The 19661-nt window shown below is 40.4% G+C and overlaps 1 protein-coding gene across 2 annotated transcripts in view; it reads right to left on the bottom strand.

Annotated features, from left to right (window-relative positions):
• Positions 1-2841: 2841 nt before the first annotated feature.
• TTC39C (tetratricopeptide repeat domain 39C) overlaps positions 2842-19661 on the bottom strand; it is a 106503-nt gene continuing 89683 nt past the window's right edge. For both annotated transcript variants that reach the window (XM_084964380.1, XM_003356384.6), the window contains 6 exons: positions 15057-15166; positions 13902-14025; positions 8722-8819; positions 6208-6312; positions 3907-3945; positions 2842-3221 (listed from right to left, as the gene is read on the bottom strand). In XM_084964380.1, the coding sequence (XP_084820506.1) occupies positions 3132-3221; positions 3907-3945; positions 6208-6312; positions 8722-8819; positions 13902-14025; positions 15057-15166 (566 nt within the window). In that variant the 3' untranslated portion in view covers positions 2842-3131. The remainder of the gene's footprint in view (positions 3222-3906; positions 3946-6207; positions 6313-8721; positions 8820-13901; positions 14026-15056; positions 15167-19661) is intronic.

The raw sequence follows: 19661 nt of genomic DNA, 5'->3' as shown, positions 1-19661 counted from the left end.
GAGAGGTAGAAAGAAAGAGAAACAGAAGGGGAAGAAGGAAGGAAGGAAAACCAAACAGTACATCACGACTGTGCAAACATACACCTTCATGGGTAACGAGCCATATTTGAATACTTGCCACCACAATTTGCTTAAAGCAGCAACCAACTAGCAAAGTATACACAGCAAAGGAATAGATGTATACACACATGTGTGTATTTAAATATGTACTTTAACCATCATGTATGTGTGGCCCTTCAATTTTAGTTGGCAGAAATATAAAAGTACAAATTCTAATTGACTTCATACGAGACAATAAAGATTCTAATTTTCTAGGACATTTGAAAGTAATAATTCTTCAAATACCTAGCTATCATGTGCTAAAATCCAAAAGATACCTAACTCGATAAAAGTAAAATCTTAAATACCACAAAGGCACATATTACATTATTACTAGACCATGCCTTAAAAGTGTGTCAAATTATGTGTTCTGAGGACATAAAATATACATTGGAGATTTATCTCATCATAAGCAAAATCTAATAGAAAAATATATCTGACATGTATAAATTAGAAGATCCACTAGACAGCCTCCAAAATAGGAAAAGGGGAAGGAGTGAATGATGCCAACATAAAAAAAAAAGCACACAAAGATGCAATAGTTCTGCTTATATGATTATTTTCTTCATCAGCTAGGGTAAAGAGCAATTTACACCAAGCTAAATTTCCAGGCAGATCACAGTAGCTCACAGGTTGGCTAAGTCACAGCACGCAGGTCAGAACTGTTACAAATTACTCAACTCAAAAATGTACTCAGATTTCTGTTAATCTAATGGTACAGTGTACTCACACCATGGTTTTGTTATTTGAGAGTCTTCAGCGTCACTATCTATGCCTTATCCGTGTTCTGCCCACCAGGTGAGCACAGATAAACCACAGAGGCTATCTTATGTCAAACCTGACAGTGAATACACAGAGCTATTCTTTGACTCGAAGACCTATGGAAGGTGTTGTAAAGGTGTGTGTTCAGTGAACTGAACAGAAACCTATCTGAAATCCTGAGATCTTTCTGGAGAAATAAAATTATTTAAAGCAGTTAATGCAGAAACATTTTTTTAAAAAAATTCTAAAGTGCAGGGCCTTCTGTAATCTTTGAATACTGAGTAGTGAATTTTCAATTTAAATGTTTTTTGAACTATTTAAGTATGAACCCTGGAGCAAGAATGTCATGATTCTGAATGCACAATTATAACTGAGAAGTTTGCCACACATACTATAGCCAAGAAGACCACAAAATATGGCAAGAACCATATCTTACAGGTTCATAACATTCTTCCCTTCAGCTTTGATGAAATCAGTGTCTAAAATTTTTAGATACCAATTTTTCTCTTCAGAAGGTATCCACTTGGATCTGGATCTCCTCGTTCATGAAGCCAAGATAGCAATCTTTTCTCTTTGGGTAGTATCTAAAATCTATTCAGGAGTCACATTAGAAAGTCAATGTTAATAAGCACTTTAGAAGTAAGAAAACATGGAGACAGTTTAGCCAAGGTCAGTGAGGAACAATTGTTTCTTTTCAAGAATTATTCCCTCAAGACCAGATAAATTAAAGCTGCCAACAATCTAGCTGCTCCTCCCATGTTTTGTTTTGAAAAGAAATATTAAAGTATTGACATCACAGGAGATATTTCAGCTAATAGGATATGTAAATAAGTGACACTCCAAGATAATATTCTTTAGTGCAATGTAAAATTTTTAAAAAATCTAACCTTGAGACAAGTTCATCACACAACTATGACAGAAATTCTTAAGTGACTGAGGTATTTAGATTCTTCAAAACCACAGGTGTGCAGCACTGAACAAAGAGGTACGTTAGATGACAATAAAAATTAGCAATGAAGGATTAAAACATAACTTTGAACTCTGTTTACAACATCAATAACCTGAGCTAAGGGGAAAACGATTAAATCTTGGCAACAAAGAACCCAGCAAATCCTTCATCAGCAAATATTTCGAGGCCAAAATTCTATGTTCATTCAAGAGTAACCTTTAAGTAATTTGTTAAGATTTCTGAAAATTGGTAATTAGACAATTTATCACAAAGAAAGGAAAACACCTAAAACGTAGGTATTATTTAGTCTACAGACCAGGCTTTCTAATAAATTATTGAAACAGTTGTGGGAGTTCCCGTCATGGCGCAGCGGTAATGAACCCAACTAGTATCCATGAGGATGCAGGTTTGATCCTTGTCCTTGCTCAGTGGGTTAAGGATCTGGTGCTGCTTTGGCTGTGGTGTAGGCTAGCAGCTGCAGCTCTGATTTGACCCCTAGCCTGGGAAGTGGTATGGCCAAGAAAAAGATAAAAAAAAAGTTTTACTTTTGGTTGTAAAACTATCTTCTCTTTGCTTTCACTTGATTGGCTTTCAAAGAAAAAAGTGTCCTTTGAACATTTTGTAGACAATCTGGAGACAAATATTTTGATGATAATTTCAGCTGAAGAGTATTTGCTTTTTAATAAGAGAAACATGGAATTCTGGGTTATTAACTTTTTTTTTTTTTACAATAAAAGAATATCTGGTCTGTGGTCGGATCTGCATTCTATTCATTACTCCATAGTAATAAGAATAATTAATTGGCATAAGTCAATTAGCCTTTTCATGCCTGAGATTCACTGTCTGGACAATGAGAGTATCTGTGCTATGTTATTCACAGGAATAGTTTTGAGGATAAAACACTAGAAAGCACTTTTACTTTTTAAAAACACAATATAAAGGCTCTGTTGTGATACTGTTAATAGTTTTATAGGTACCTCTTAGTGTTACCCAGTTGGATGTGTGCTTCAGGTAGGCATTCCTACAAGATCACAGGTTGAATATTTAATTTTATTTTAAAAATAATAAATCACAAAACTAAAATGTTTGAACAAGGTCACTTAACCCTCTCCCCAGGTGGTTAGTTGTTATTACTATTATCATATTACTTTTTAGCTATGTGTTTAAAAGAGGAGATCTTTAATACAACAGCCTAAATGAGAAAATGTGTCCCTGGCACAGGTGGTTTTCAGAAGAAAAGCTAATCTTCCAAGAGCTGTGTCCTCTGCTTTTAAAGTGCAGACCCTGCGTGAGGAGGGACAGAGCGGGAACCTCAGGTCTGTCACTGAGGAACCAATTCCCTCATCGAGGCCAGAGCAGCGTGGATACGGACATGCAATCTGTTTTCAAAGTCGTAGCCAGAGAAATCCTCCTGTAAGACCAAAGAGAGATTATCACCAAAGCTGCCTGTACTGCCACAGAATTAACCACACCAGGTTTTGTACTTCCCCAAGTGAGGTTCCTTGCATTCCTAATTAATGCTTCACATTCACTTGATTTTTCGTATCTCCCAAACCTCCAACTTTGTGTCCACTTTACAAAATGTCAACTGGGGAGTTCCTGTTGTGGCTCAGTGGGTTACACACCTGACTAGTATCTATGAAGATGCGAGTTCAATCCCTGGCCTCACTCAGTGGGTTAAGGATCCAGCACTGTTGCAAGCTGTGGTGTAGGTTAGGTTGCACATGTGGCTTGGATCCCGAGTTGCTGTGACTGTGGTGTAGGCCAGAAGCTGCAGTTCCGATTCGACCTTAGCCTGGGAACTTCCATATGCAGCGGGTGCGGCCCTAAAAAAAAAAAAAAAAAAAAAAAACCCAACAACAGTTATTTTCCCAAACAAGAAGAGTTTTTAATAGAGCAGGATGAGCAATTTCATAGGAGTTTCTTGGGTAATTTCATTTAAAAATAAAACTGCTCACTGATTCAGTTAGATATCACGTCCCCCTTCCAGAAATATTATCAGCCAGGACAATCATTTCCCAAGTCAGTTCCAACTCCAGAGGACACTATGGAGGCTAAGAAGGGCCACTGCAAAGAGGGAGATTAGACATTTTTACCTTTGCTTGAAGGAGGAGGGTTCTGCCTCTTCCTACAGTCTGCGAATGTAAGAAAAACACATTGTCTCTTAATATCTATATTTACATATACTCAAACAGAAAATGATATAACAGGAAGACATGTAAATTTAAAAAAAATCTTAGGATCTAGAGGAGAGTCAAGTGCTCTTTTAGGCATAATGACTCAATTTTTCTTTAATAATGCTTATACCTTTACATCAAGGCACTACTTGAGAAATAACATTTCCATCATCTTCACTATTAGAAGAGTTATGAGAGTTTTAAGATCTTACTGAACCACTTAAAATTGATGATAATTTATTTGACATTGGTAAGTTTTAACTCCTTTTGAAGGCATTACTGATTGAGGACATCAACTTCATTTTTAAAGAAATAGACTAGTTTTGTACTTATTTTAAGGCTGCATTAAGAGTAAAGATTTCCCAGGGAGTTCCCACCGTGGCTCAGTGGAAACAAACCTGACTTGTACACGAGTGTGGTCCCTGACCCCGCTCAGTGGGTTAAGGATACAGCATTGCCATGAGCTGCAGTGTAGGTTGCTGTGGTGCAGGCAGGCAGCTGCAGCTCAGATTCAGCCCCTAGCCTGGGAACTTCCATATGCTATGGTGCGGTCCTTAAAAAAAAAAAAAAAAAAAAAAAGAGTAAAGATTTCCCAGAGTTCCTGCTGTGGCTCAGTGGGTAATGAACTCAACTAGTATCTATGAGAATGTGAGTTTGATCCGCCTTGCTCAGTGAGTTAAGCTTTGCTGTGAGCTGTGGTGTATGTCTCAGACACCGCTCGGATACTGCATTGTTGTGGCTGTGGCAAAGGCCAACAGCTGCAGCTCTGATTTGAGCCCTAACCCAGGAACTTCCATATGCTATGGGTGCAGCACTAAAAAGACAAAAAAAAAAAAAAAGTAGTAAAGGTTTCCTTAAAGAATGTGGTGTTAGGAGTTTTTAACAAAATTCATAAAAATTTCATTTGCTATCTTGGTAAAATTGGAATTTCAAATGAAGAGACTTACCAATTAAAAGCCTATCTTTGGCAAGATAGGCTATATATTTAAGTTTCAGGCTAGAATATTTCTGTTGATTCAGCTCAACTTCTTACGAAGTCCATATATTTAAAAGTTGGTTTACAATTATTAGAATTTTATAGTCAATATTATGTAAGTGAGCTTTTAAAAGAAGGTACCAAGTAAATCCAGCACTATTACAGAACTGCATAAACATTGTTTTTTTTAAAAAAACATTTTTTTGGTCTTCTTAGGGCCCACACTTGCAGCATGTGGAGATTCCCAAGCTAAGGGTCAAATCAGAGCTGCAGCCACTGGCCTACACCACAGCTCACGGCAGCGCCAGATCATTAACCCACTGAGCGAGACCCGGGATTGAACCTGAGTCCTCATGGATGCTAGTCAGATTTGTTTTGGCTGAGCCATGACGGGAACTCCTTAAAATTGTTTTTAAAAAACTGACCCATTGTGCTTAAATATACATCTTAATGGTAACTGTCAAATTTATACGGTATTCTAAAATCTTTCAAGTAATGCTATACACCATCTTCCTTGATTCTCACTATAATCTTTATTAAATTGGCAAGGGAAGTACTTTCTATCCTGCTTTATAGTTTAGGAATAAGGCATGTGGTTGAGAAACTTAACCAGCATTATACACTAAAAATAAGTGGCAGAACTAGAATTATAATGCAATTCTGTATTCTTCTGAATTAACCACATTATATCATATCAGACCATTCTAAAAAAGGCAATGGGAGTTCCCGTCGTGGCGCAGTGGTTAACGAATCCGACTAGGAACCATGAGGTTGCAGGTTCGATCCCTGCCCTTGCTCAGTGGGTTAACGATCCGGCGTTGCCGTGAGCTGTGGTTTAGGTCGCAGACGCGGCTCGGATCCCGCGTTGCTGTGGCTCTGGCGTAAGCTGGTGTCAACAGCTCCGATTAGACCCCTAGCCTGGGAACCTCCATATGCCGCAGGAGCGGCCCAACAAATGGCAAAAGACAAAAAAAAAAAAAAAAAAAAGGCAATGATTTTGCTTCAAATAATAAATTTTTGCCCCAAAAGTTATCGTTATCATTCTAATTAGCAGGAATAGATTACTTCCCTAAACACTGTATGATTAGTAGTGTCTTGGATTTATCTCATATGAAACAAAGGAAAACAAACCAAAAAGCCACTATGCTTAATCAGCTTATTTTAGATGAAGGATATTTTGTGTCTGCTCACTTGCACATTTTTGCTGATGAACATTTATTTAAGAAAACAGATTAAGATCTTACCTCTGGTTTGTCTAACAGAAGGCAGCCAAGTTCATAGCAAGCATATGGCTGAATATATAAGTTATTCTGACGACACAACTCATCTTTAACAGCTCGCTGAAAGAACTGAAAGTAATAAAATGTTACAAATGTGACTGGAATTAATCCATTTCCCTACTTAGGTTCATTCTCTTACTTAAGTCTCATCACATCACAGGAGACAGAGGGGGGGACTTGCCTTATTTCTGTACCAGACTGTCTCATTTTCTGCATCTTTGTTCCTGCCCATTCACCCTCATCCTTATCTTGGAGTCTGTTACATATGCTTGTCTGGCACGTATGATACCCATCAGTCCGTTCAACTTGTGCTACTCATTTTCCTCGCTGACCCACCAGCCTCTACTGATTTTTATTGTGAAGAACATCTTTATCTGCATCTCCAAGTCTGAACACCCCATTTTAATATTTAAGACAGAAAGTGCACAAGCCAAGAACCATCTCCTGACAGGTGTCTTGACTGTATCTTACCAATACTAGAGCATACGGTCTACAAGCTATTAAGAGCTATGTAATAACTACTACACCCCACAGTGAAGATTCATTTAAAATTATAATACCATTATATCAACATTTTAGGATTTAAAAGCCCAAGTCTCCTACTACAGTACATGAACTTTTTCAAAAAGTAACCAAAATAACACTGGGATATACACCCAAAAAAATCCAACCAAAGAAACTCAGAAAAATCCCTCTAATTACATTTGAAAATATTGAATGGTTCTTTTTCATATAACATGTACCAAGAATATCCTAAACCAACACTGTCTGACTCCTCTTTCCTCCTTCTCCAACTGAGACTGTCATCTTTGATAAATAGCTAGTTCCAGGAAAGAAGCCCATATGCAAAGGATTCCAAGGCTCTGAAGTTACAAACGACCCAATCAAAAAATGGGCAGAAGACTTAAATAGACAATTCTCCAAAGAAGATATATGGATGGCCAATAGACACATGAGAAAATGCTCAACACCACTAATTATTAGAGAAATGCAAATCAAAACTACAATGAGGTACCACCTCACACCAGTCAGAATGGCCATCATTAACAAGTCAACAAATAACAAATGTGGAGAAAAGGGTACCCTTCTGCACTCTTGGTGGGAATGTAAATTACTATAACCACTATGGAAAACCATATGGAGGTACCCCAAAAAACTAAATATAGAACTACCGTATGATCCAGCAATCCCACTCCTGGGCATATATCTGGACAAAACTTTCATTGAAAAAGATACATGCACCCCTATATTTAGTGCAGCACTATTCACAATAGCCAAGACATGGGAACAACCTAAATGTCCATTGAGAGACGAATGGTTTAAGAAGACATGGTACATATATACAATGGCTCAGTCATAAAAAAGATAAACTAGTGCCATTTGAAGCAACATAAATGGAAATAGAGATTCTCATACTAAGTGAAGCCAGAAAGAACAATACCATATGACATCACTTGTTTGTGTAATCTAAAATATTGCACAGGAGTTCCCGTCGTGGCTCAGAGGTTAATGAGCCTGACTAGCATCCATGAGGATGTGGGTTTCATCCCTGGCCTCGCTCAGTGGGTTAAGGATGCTGTGAGCTGTGGAGTAGGTCGTAGACACAGGTTGAGTCCCGAGTTGCTGTGGCTGTGGTGTAGGCCGGTGGCTACAGTTCCAATTGGACCCCTATCCTGGGAACCTCCATATATGCCGTTGGGTGTGGCTCTTAAAAGACGAAAAAATATAAAATAAAAATAAAATATCGCAAGATGTTCCCATCTGCAAAATAGAAACAGATCATGGCCAAGGAGAGCAGATTTGTGGTTCCTAGCAGGGGAGGGGAGAAAGGGTGGGATGGACAGGCACTTGGGGGTTTTCGGATACAAACTATAATATTTGGAATGGATGGGCAATGGGGCCCTATCATAGCACAGGGAAACTGTGTGTGATTGGGTCACTTTGCTGTACAACAGAAAATTTAAGAAACATTGTAAATCAACTATCCTTTCATTTAAAAGTTTTTTAAAAAATTAATGTGAACCAGGAGTTCCCATTGTGGCAAAGCAGAAACGAATCTGACTAGGAATGATGGGGTTGCAGGTTTGATCCCTGGCCTCACTTGGTGGGTTAAGGATCCAGCATTGCTATGAGCTGTGGTGTAGGTCAAAGCCATGGCTCGGATCTGGCATTGTTGTGGTTGTGGCGTAGGCCGGCAGCAACAGCTCCGATTAGACCCCTAGCCTGGGAACCTCCACATGCCGCGGATGTGGCCCTAAAACAAACAAACAAACAAACAAACAAAATTAATGTGAACCATCATTAACTCCCAGCATCTTAAACTTCCAGCACTTTAATCAAATAAAGTGGATGAAACTCACAATGCAGTGGGGGGAGATCGGTTTTGTGTAACACTTTTTCCTTTTTCTTTTTCACAAGCACATATGCAGGCTTTCACAGTTTGGGGTCCTTAGCCATGACTACACATTAACCATTTACCTGAACAGCATCTTCTGAGTTCCCCAGACATTTGTGTATGGCACCAAGAAGCAAATACTTTAATCCAACGACAGATGAGTCATCCACTTCATGGCAAGCTTAAAGAGAAGTGAAAGCAGCAAGAAGGAAATACATTCACTTAACTTCATAAATATCATTGAGTTAACTATTTCATTGGTTAGCAACTTACTCAGTGCATAATTCTGCCCCCTGAAACTGAGAAGGTTCCCCTTCCTACTACTTAATGAGTATCCTTAGTCATGGAAAGGCAAAGATATTGAACTTCATAGTGCCAAGAAGTCTCAAAACTGAATATACTGCTACTAAGTCAAAGAAGAAAATTTGCAATTGTCTCCATACTGTACAATTACAACTATGTGACATTCTGGAAAAGGCAAAACTGTGGTGGGTTGCCAGAGGTAGGGCGCAAGTACATTCAGGGAAGTGAAACAATTCTGTATCATTTCGTCTGTAAAAGGGCATATGTGTCATTACTTCATTCATCAAATCCCACAGAATGTACCAAAAAAGCATCAACTCTAATGCAAATGGTGGACTCTGAGTGATAACAATGTGTCAGTGTTGGTTCATCAGCTGTTAACAAATGACCCACAGTGGGGGACATTAGTGGTTGGGGAGTCTGAGTGTGTACACGTGAGGGTTGGGAGGGTCTGGGGTATATGGGAACCACTCCGTACTTTCTGCTCAATTTGGCTGTGAATCTAAAACTGCTCTCAAAAATAATGTCTATCTGGAGTTCCCATTAAGGCTCAGCAGAAATGAATTCGACTAATATCCATTAGGATGCGGGTTGGATCCCTGGCCTCACTCAGTGGGTCGGGGATCCAGCATTGCCCTGAGCTGTGTTGTGGGTTGCAGACTCGGCTTGGATCCCGTGTTGCTGTGTCTGTGGTGTAGGCCGGCAGCTGTAGCTCCAATTTGTTTCCCTAGCCTGGGAACTTCCATGTTCCATGGGTGTGGCTCTAAAATACTAAAAAATAAAAAGACAAAGTCTATCAATATCTCTTAAATTGCATCATATTAGTTTAAAAAACTAGGCAGTAAACACCCTCACATGTCTTGTAGGAGACACTGCACCAGTCTCCGAGAAGGGGCGTGATCCCCCTACTTCAAGAAGATTCCACATGTTGGAGGATGGGCACACATGTTGGAGGGTAACATGGAAGTTTTCCAAGGAAATGAAAAAGGTAGAAATCGGAAACATAGTGGAGCTAATAGAGGAGGAAAACTAGTAATTATTTCTATGCACCAATAAAGACATTGAGATTTGATACGGTTTGATAAAAACATACACATATATACACACACATATTACATATAAATGTATGGACATACATGTGTGTGTGTGTGTGTGTGTATGGACATACGTGTGTGTGTGTGTGTGTGTGTGTGTATCTCAAGGTTCCAGAAGAAGTTTTGGAAGTAACCGGAAGAGCTGGATAGAGTGGCAAAGAGGTAAATGTGAATCTAAACCTACAGAAGCAAGAGGTGTCTCAAAAAAATAGGCTGTAAATATCTCCACAAAAAAAGAACCCAAAAAATCTTACGGTAGCAGTAGTGTTGGGGGAATGCAGTTCATTCACCCCTTCATTCACTCATTCCCTCTTCATTCATTCTACCCATTCACTCAATAGGTACTGAGTATTTACTATGTGCCAGCAGTGACCACACAGAAAAAAAATTCCTGCCCTTAGGAAACTAAAGTTTTGTGGAGGGAACAGATGACACAAAAGACAAACAGATAAAATAAGTATGTTAAAGAAGTGTACATGCTGAGATAAAAAATAAAGCTAGAAAGGGGGCGGTTAGAAAGGTACAGGTTGGAGTTCCCATTGTGGCTCAGTGGTAAAGAACCTGACTAGTACCCACGAGGATGTGGGTTCGATCCCTAGCCTTGGCCTTGCTCAGTGGGTTAAGGATCTGGAGTTACCGTGAGCTGTGGTATAGGTTGTGGACATGGCTCAGTTCCTGCATTGCTGCAGCTGTGGTGTAGGCCTGCAGCTACAGCTCCGATTCAACCCCTAGTTTGGGAATTTCCATATGCTGTGGGTGTGGCCCTAAAAAAAAAAAAAAAAAAAAAGAGGAATGGTATAGGTTAAGCCCCACTGAAAAAGTCAGAGGTGTATAAAGGACAGCCTGAAGAAAATGAGTAAAGGAGCCATGTCAATGTTGGTGGGATGGGAAGAGTTTTTGCAGGAGAGAAGGGCAAGTGCAAAGGCACTGAGGCCTGGTATGCTCAGGCTCAGGAAGGAGGAGTGTGGCTGGCGTCTGGTGAGCAGCATCAGTAGTGGGGCATGTGTGCCGACAACACGCCATTTGATGGACCTGGGCCTTTACTGTGAATGAGATGAGACCACAGGTCTTAGAGGTGCAACAACACACACTTAGGTTTTAATCACTCTGACTGCTGTGCTAAGAATATAGAGTAAGCAGAGGAGAGGGGCTGGTAAGTGAGGGAAGGGCATGAGTGAAACCACGGGACAAGATGTAAGAATCCAACCGCTCTGCTGATGAAGGGAGTGGGAGTCACAGACAGGGACTGAGGGCCTGGGGGAAGAACGTGATAATGCACACAGCCCTCTATCACCTGCTAGCAGGGTTTTTTTTTTTCCCCCTAGAACTTAACTACTTCTTTATAAAGATCTTCACTGTTTTTCACACAATTGAATCAATTTGGATCACTACTGGGGAATGAGATAATCCAATTAACAGCTCTCTGAAATGGACTGTCATCAAAAAGATTAGAGAATTATCTCATGTTCCTGCGACACTGCCTCCCTTTCCAAGACATCTTTCTTGTTTGATACTTGGAAAGGCATTCAGAGAATATTTAGTTACATTGAGTGATAATCATTCTTGTACCTGCCAAGTATTATTTGATATCTGCATGAGTGTTTTAATTCTCTCTAAACACACGACCACCCAATTGTGCATTAAAAACAATACCTAAAATTCTGTACTGTTCCTCTGAGTTAGAGGTTTGGTAGATATTCTAGACTTGCATCAACAATAAGAGATGGGTTTTAAATTATGCCTATCTTTTTAAACAACAGAACAGACCTCGCATAACTAAGAAAATTTTGCTTCCTTTCAAGGAATCCCCTTAGGAGGGTTACACACCTACTCTAATTACAGGGCCTCTGAGCACAGCTTCTTTTAGAATTGCTTTACCTTGATCTGGAATATCAATCAACACGGACAAACTTTTTGACCTTCGAGAGCAAATCCTTCTTTTTTTTTTTTTTTTTAATAAGCAGAAGGCAGGTAAGTCTGATGATAAAAATATGTGAATCAATGGAAAACGCTGTATTTGATCACAAACAAGTTGACTTGTGGAGAAACCTGAAAATCTTCTACAGTCACTAACAATTGTTTAACAAGCCCTAAATATTAATACTAAATCTCTTTGGAAAAGGGAAGCATGTATGTCAATAAGACTACATGTCCAAAGAAAGTTACTTTCTATAGAACCATCTTTTGGGATGTACAGTCGGTGATACTCCAAACTTGAAAGTTCCGCATCCATGGATGCAACCAACTGTGGATTGAAAACATTCTGGAAAAAAAAAAAAAATTTCCAGAAAGTCCCAACAAGCAAAACTTGAATTTGCTGCACACCCAGAAACTATTTACAAACTATTTACATTTTATTTACAACCATACACATAACATTTACATATCAGGTATTATAATAAGTAGCCTAAGATGATTTAAAGTAAACGGGGGAAAGTGTGTATAGGTTATATGCAAATATTATGTATAAATTTACATAAGGGACTTGAGCATCAGTGGATTTTGGTGTCTGGTGGGGGTTTGTGTGTGTCTTTGAACCAGTCCCCCCCGTCAGATACCCAGGGACAACTGCATATGCCTTTTATTTTAGTACAAGAAGCCTCCTCATGTAATGGTACTTCCAATGGCATAATTCAAATACCTTCATGCTCCCAGGAAGAGGCAGCTGTGTGCAGAAAGCTGAAGGCTTTGCTAGTCACTGTGTCATCCTCGGACCAGCAGCAGGGACCTTGGCTCCTACGGGAGCTGGGCAAGTCACCTGTTCCGAGTCTCACCTTCCTCATTATTAAATGGTCAGGACAATGCTTTCTGCCTTTTCTCCTCCCCTTGGTTGCAGTGCAGAGCAAACAAATTTGCCAGACTACAAAGTGCCATTCAAATATCTACTGCTACACCCTGAGAGGAAATGTTACAATACTGAATAATGAGTAAAGCTTTATTTTACTTAAAGTTTTCTTCCAGGAACTTCTCCTACAACTACACAAAAATGACTTTATGAAGATTATAGTACCATAACTTATGGTCTTACGGTTTTTTAAATATATAAATCAAAAAAGTAGGCTTCCAATTATCCTCCTCAGTGTCTACCCAAGAGAAATCATTATGTAATTCCACACCAAGGCCAGGACACCTTAGAATGCTTACTTATGTTTGTAGCAGCTTTATGCGTGATTGCTAAAAACCCAAAAGCAAACCAAATACCCATAGGTAGGAGAAGGAATAAAGAAACTGTGGTACAGGTAGGGCCATAGGATGGAAAACCACTGCACAAGCGAGAGGAAGAGACTACTGATACAGATGTGATGTGGGTCAATCTCAGACTCACTAGACAAATGAAGCCATACACTCAAAGGGACACACACTGTCCAACTCCACTTGTCTGAAGTTAAAAAGTTATCTGTGAAGAGAGAAATCATAACAGGGGAGCCTCGGGATGGGGACTGACAAAGAAGGGGCGCAAGGGAAATTTCAGGGGTAGTAGAATTGTTCTATGTCTTGATCGTGGTGTAGATGCCATGGTGAACATATCCACCAAAACCCACGGAACCGTATGTACACTTGATGCCTTTGCATTTTAATGGATGTCTATATGAAGAAAGAGGCATTTAATGGAGGGGGGAAGATACGCTTACAACAAGCCCCCTGACACTAGGATTATAAGATTGACAATCGGCATGCACCGCCACTCAGCTAAGAGGCGAAGTATGTCCATCTCTTTCAGTGCTTCCTGCTCCTGTCACCTAAGCGACTGAATTTTCTTAATCACTAGACCATGTATCCAAGAATGACAGATTTGCACTCTCTGAATCAGAGCATATTAGTGAGACAGGAAGGAACAAGCTGCTGGGTTCAGTTTTGTTTTTTACCTTGACTCATCCTCTGGAGGTTGGGGAAGGAACAGTTGGGAAGGGCTTTCCACAAGTACAACACTTCGATGGATGCCAGCACACAGAGCGCTCTGGTTGGGGTTTGTTTCCGAAATCTCTCTGCCTGCAAGTAGTTAGAACGATTATGCTACACTTAAAAAAAAATAAAAATTAAAATTAAAAAAAAAAACCTTATATCAGAGACATTCAGAAGTGCATGGTTCAGCTGTGATGTAAACAATCCCCTCTTGCCAAGCCTAAAATGAAAATTTGTCTCAACAATTTTGCTTTCCAATTTTTAATATATTTATTATGGTAGATCTGCCTTTCTCTCACTCTATTCAACCTACTCTCAAGATCCTGCATTTATTTTGACAACTTCAGGCTGAAACCAGAGTCTTTTCAGTTGAAAGCAAAAGAATTTATAAAAGCTGGTGACAAGTAATAAGCCAATGGGTTTATTACATGGAGATGGAATACTAGGATGCCTTTCAGTTATAGTTTTATTAACTTTTTAGTTTTCTAACTAGTCCCAGTACTCTCAGGGGGCATTTCACAGTATAATCGAGTTTATATGCACATTATGTCATTAAACGTTCTTTCAATGAAAACATGCAAAACTCAAAAACATGGAAAATTCAGGATATGACAAGTTGTCATGTAACCCATAGTAATTCAGCTAAATTGTATTCTTAAAAGTACAGAAATAAGCCAGTGGCTTTGTCCCTACAGTCTTGGGCCTTTGTGCTGGTCAATTTGATGCATACTTTTATTAGGTTAGACATGCAATGGTTTCACGTTATGAGAGCCAATAGTCTGTATCTCTTCCCTAGTTCTGCTCATGTACATTCTTCTGAAATGACCTAACTCTTGAGACAGATGCTCTTCTCTCCAAATATGCTCATGAGCCTTACAGGGTCTGTAATGTCTCCACCCATTCAAAAAAGCAAATGCTTTAATTATCTGCAACAAAACAACACTTTGCATTCAGACAAGAATGACATGAGAGGAAACTCTCTCCACAGTTGCAAACTGCATTTTGCACGGCAAGTAGGTTGCCAGCTTTGATTATGATGTCCTAAAACCTGCCCAAGGTGGTGACAGTTACAAGCGTCCATCATAAATGCCATACCAGATCAATAGGTTCCAACATACCTTTTTCACTGAGAACTGTTCAATCTGATTGTTTTTCCTTTTGAAGAGTTTCTGGACTTCTTTAAAGACAATCTGGGCCCCGTCCACATCGCCGGTGGCTCCCTGACAAACTGTAAGAAATCACACTTATATTTTTTTTTTTTTGGCCATGCCCAAGGCACGTGGAAACTCCTGGGCCACGGTTTGAACCCGCGTCACAGCAGTGACCCACTGGATCCATCACCCACTGAGCCACCAGAGAATTTCAGGAAACTCCCCATCCTTGCATACTTTAAGTATTAGGGGGAAAATGCCACTAAGGGATACCTAGGTTGATGATACTTTGAAAGTGTTACCAAAGTAAAAAATGGGAGCAAATACTTTTAAAAACTGTTACACTGGGACTATTTCACCCTCCTGATTGTCACTCCATGGATTCAACAACTATTTCCCAGGTACTGGGCTCCCTGAACTTTGGGAGGATGTGGAACAACGACAGTCCTAGTCCTCTTTTGGGGAGATGGTATTGCACATCACAAAACTCCCAGATACTGTCACAGAGCACAATCCAGCTGGAGCTCACATGCTCCAAAAGTGGATTAAAAAGGAATCTGGGAAAGAACAATTAGGAGCCAGGGGGATTGCGAAAGCTTCATGGTGGTAGAAAGATACCCCTGCGCCCGGAAAGTCATCAATTAGTCCTATACACGTTCACTGGGCACCTACCACCTACACTGCCTGCAAGAATGTGAAGAAGAAATGCATGTGCTTACACCCTGAGGAAACTTAAATTTCAGCTGGACAAATAAGGTACACAGTCCCTGAACCACAATGTATATGGTGATGAGAGCCTTTGGTGTTCCAGCATCAAAATACTTTTGGAAAAGCTCAACAAGAGCAAGGATCTTTTTCTCTTTGGAGTGATCAGGGAAGCTTTAAGGAAGTAGGCATCAAATTGAACCTTGGAGGAGGGTAAGATTTTGATGGTCTGCACACTATCTTCATTCCACCCCAGGAAAAACTCTTCACCATATTTCCTTTGCCTCACCTGTTTGCTCTCTTCTCCAAACTTCACACCTGGCTGCAGTCCCATCTCCTTACTGAAACTTCACCAAGTACTCTTTGTCAACCTCTTTTCAATTCCCACGGCACTGAATTCATTTCTATTAATTTTGTGTTGATTTCATCTTTGCCACACATGGTTTTTCAACCCCCAGTTGGAGTGTCCATTGATTTGCTGGTTCTTCTTTATCCAAGCAGTCCTATACTCATATTTTGGGGCTCAGTTAAGCCAGGCACAGGGCCATGTCAGAGGATGGGCAGCTATTGCAAGGGTCAAAGAAGCTTAAGCAGCAAGGCTTGGAGAAAGCTGAGGACACCAAGGTGGTAGGAAAGGCAGATTTCTACTGCAAGTAAGTGAGATTACACTGAATATTCAAAAGGAGAGGGAACCCCATTCTCAATTATGGAAGCAGCACTGGTCCAGATGTGGGGGTATGAACTCATTCAAATTGACTTCATCTGCTTCAGTTATAATATTTCAAAACCAGAAGGAAGCTTAGTGATTGTTCTATAAAACAACTCCATCATATTATAGATCAGATGATGTAGAGGTCCAGGAAAGTTAAAAAAAAAAAAAAAACAACTTGCCTAAGGTCACATAGTAAATCAATGAGTAAGAATAGTTACTGCTGCCCCTAGCTTGAGGTCTCCTCAGATAATTGATATTATTATATAGTCACAATTAAAAAAAAATGAGCAAGTGTGGGCACATGAGACCACCAAACAGCAACAGCATCAGGATCTGAATTACCCCTGCACTTATACAAAGTAATACCTCAGATCCTGAAGAATATATACCACCTCCTCTCAGTACAATTTTACAGTTGCTTTAAAAGATGCGGATGTTTGAAGGTATGAGCATCTCTGATTTATCCCAAATCTGAAAACTACACAGAACATGGGATGCTTGGTTCACTGATTAAGACTAAGCTTACACTGCCCTACAAGTGATATTCTATTATTTTGGGTGACTTAATTTTTACATAATTTCCATCTTATAGACAAGTTGCAAGAGTAGTACAGGAATGTGATCCAGTCTTCCCACTTCTGGCTAATATACCCAGTGGAATTGAAAATAGGGTCTCAAAGAGAACCATGTTCAATGTGAGACGGGCCGGGACCTGGGGCCCTTTCTTGCAGTGCTTGCACCTGGACAAATGTCTCCTTGAGCAACAAAATACAAAGAAACTATAAGGGAGCAAAAACAACAATGTGTATGTGCAGTTGGGGTGAATTATAGACAAGACACAAAAAGACCAGAAACCCAACTGCCACTTCTGAAAGGCTGGGAGCAAAACCGGGATATTACACATGCACCCTGTACACAATGCCACTGAAGGGGTAGGCAAAGCATCGAAACCACCCCTCCAGCCTGACCCCTGGACCTGCCCCCACCCACACCCCACAGAAAGAACCAGCTCGCCCTGCCTTGGGGAACGAGGAAGGGAACTATTACTTGTTTTCACTCCCCCCCCCCCCCTCCGCTGGTGCACTAGGCGCCCCCAGTAGCTTTGCCTGAACGTCTTGTCTGGCCTCATTAATTTCCATTGATTAAGGAAGGCTGAGAACCCTGGTGGATAACAATAGCAGCATCTTTCACAAAGGGTAAAGGGGGGAAACAACCCAAGTGTCCACTGACACTGAACAGATCAACACAATGTGTTATAAACACACAAGGGAATATTATTCAGTCTAAAAGGAATGAAATTCTGACACATACTACAACACAGATGAACCTCAGGGACATTATGCTGAATGAAATAAACCAGATACCATTAGCAAATAGCACTGAGTTCATTTATACAAGGTACCCAAAGAGTCCAGTTGATACAGAGAGAAAGCAGAGCAGTCATTAGGAGCTAGGCTGGGGAGTGGGGAGTTACTGTTTAATGCCCATAGCGTTTCAGTTTGGGCTGATAATGTTCCTTGGATAGTCGTGGTGGCTGTGAAAGAATTTAACGCCACTGAACCACACACTTAAAATGATGAAAACATCTTATACTACATATTTTTACCATAATTTAAAAAATAGTTCAAGGAACTAAGCCCCCCAGTGGCATTGTTTCTGGGCCCCAAATGCCCATTATGTCCAGTTCTGCCTGTCAGCAGGTACCTGTCCTTCAGGCCAACTCAGGTGGCAGCTCCTGTCGGGTGCCTCCCCTGGAAGCGATCTTTCCCTCCCCTCTCCCGCACAGTCTTTACAGTGGAGCAGCATGAAATCCACGCGTAGGCATGGGGAATAGAGCCTTCCATGCTTTACCACCTCCTACAACTGCTACCATCCTGGGACTTCCAGTATCTGGAGAATAAATACTCCTCTCTGTGGCCACACTGTACCTTTATTTCTTCATATTTTATGCGCCACAAAGATTAAAAAAGAAATCGCTGCCCACATTGACTATGTGACCCCATTACACCTTAATCACCACTGGGTTGTTGTGCAGCCTCTTTGTTTTGGTTCATCAATGTGCTGGACACATAGAGGCCGCTCAATAACTAGCTGCTCCTTTCATCCAATGCCTGTGAGCTCTGTAAACCAACACTTAAGTGTCCTAAGCACCATATTGAAAACAATCCTATTCAAACATCAGCTACAAAAACAGGCAGTACCCTGGGGTGGGGGGTGGCTGCAGTCAGGTGTGTGGGTATAAGGGGCTTCCATCCTGATGATTAGTGGACTGTCATTATAGACCATCCAGGACATACACTGGTCACTATTTATTCTATCTTCTTTAAGGAGACTACTTAAAGGGATGGAATGACAGATGTTTTGTTAAATCCAAATATTCATAGAAATAATATATTTAAAATAATGTCTGTTGGAATTCCTGTCATGGCTCAGCGGTTAATGAATCTGACTAGCATCCATGAGGATGCAGGTTCAATCCCTGGCTTTGTCAGTGGGTTAAGGATCCGGCATGCCAGCCACCATTGTCCGACACTGTTGCCACCAGTGAGCTGTGGTGTAGGTTGCAGACGAGGCTGAGATCTGGCGTGGCTACGGCTGAAGCTGTAGCTATAATGTAGGCTGGCAGCTACAGCTCTGATTTGACCCCTAGCCTGGGAACCTCCATATGCTGTGGGTGAAGCCCTAAAAAGCGAAAAAAAAATTTTTTTAAATAAGTAAATGTCTGTTGAATTTTAAGTAAAAGAATCACATATATGGGTGTATAAGGAGAGTTCATCACCGAAGGCAGAAAATGCACAACCACCTGGGTCTCTTCAATTCCACCTGGACAATTCTGCATCACAAGCATCAAGAAGCTCAGGGCAAAGACAGCCATTTTGTCCACGAGGTGGCAGCATGCCTCTAACTATCTCTTCGTATATGGCCAAAAGGCAATGCACATTCATGTGCCTGTCAGAAATTACAGGTGTTTCTGCTATAAGGATAAGTAGTGCTGAAATAACTTGTATTCTGCAAAATCACACTGTAATTATGCAACAGGGCTAAAAGGTAAAACAAGGCTGGAACAGATTACTCAAAATCAGTACAACTTAATGTAACCAGGGCACTAACAATCCAAACAAAAATGTTGACAATTTAAAACACAGGTTAAATTC

The sequence above is a fragment of the Sus scrofa genome, chromosome 6 (assembly GCF_054392235.1).
Source record: "Sus scrofa isolate SSC_HxYL_T2T_F1_AM1 chromosome 6, Sscrofa_HxYL_maternal_Yorkshire_Landrace_v2.0, whole genome shotgun sequence".
Classification (NCBI taxonomy): domain Eukaryota; kingdom Metazoa; phylum Chordata; class Mammalia; order Artiodactyla; family Suidae; genus Sus; species Sus scrofa.
The sequence above is the reverse complement of the archived record's forward strand: the minus strand, read 5'-3'. Positions and strand labels throughout refer to the sequence as shown.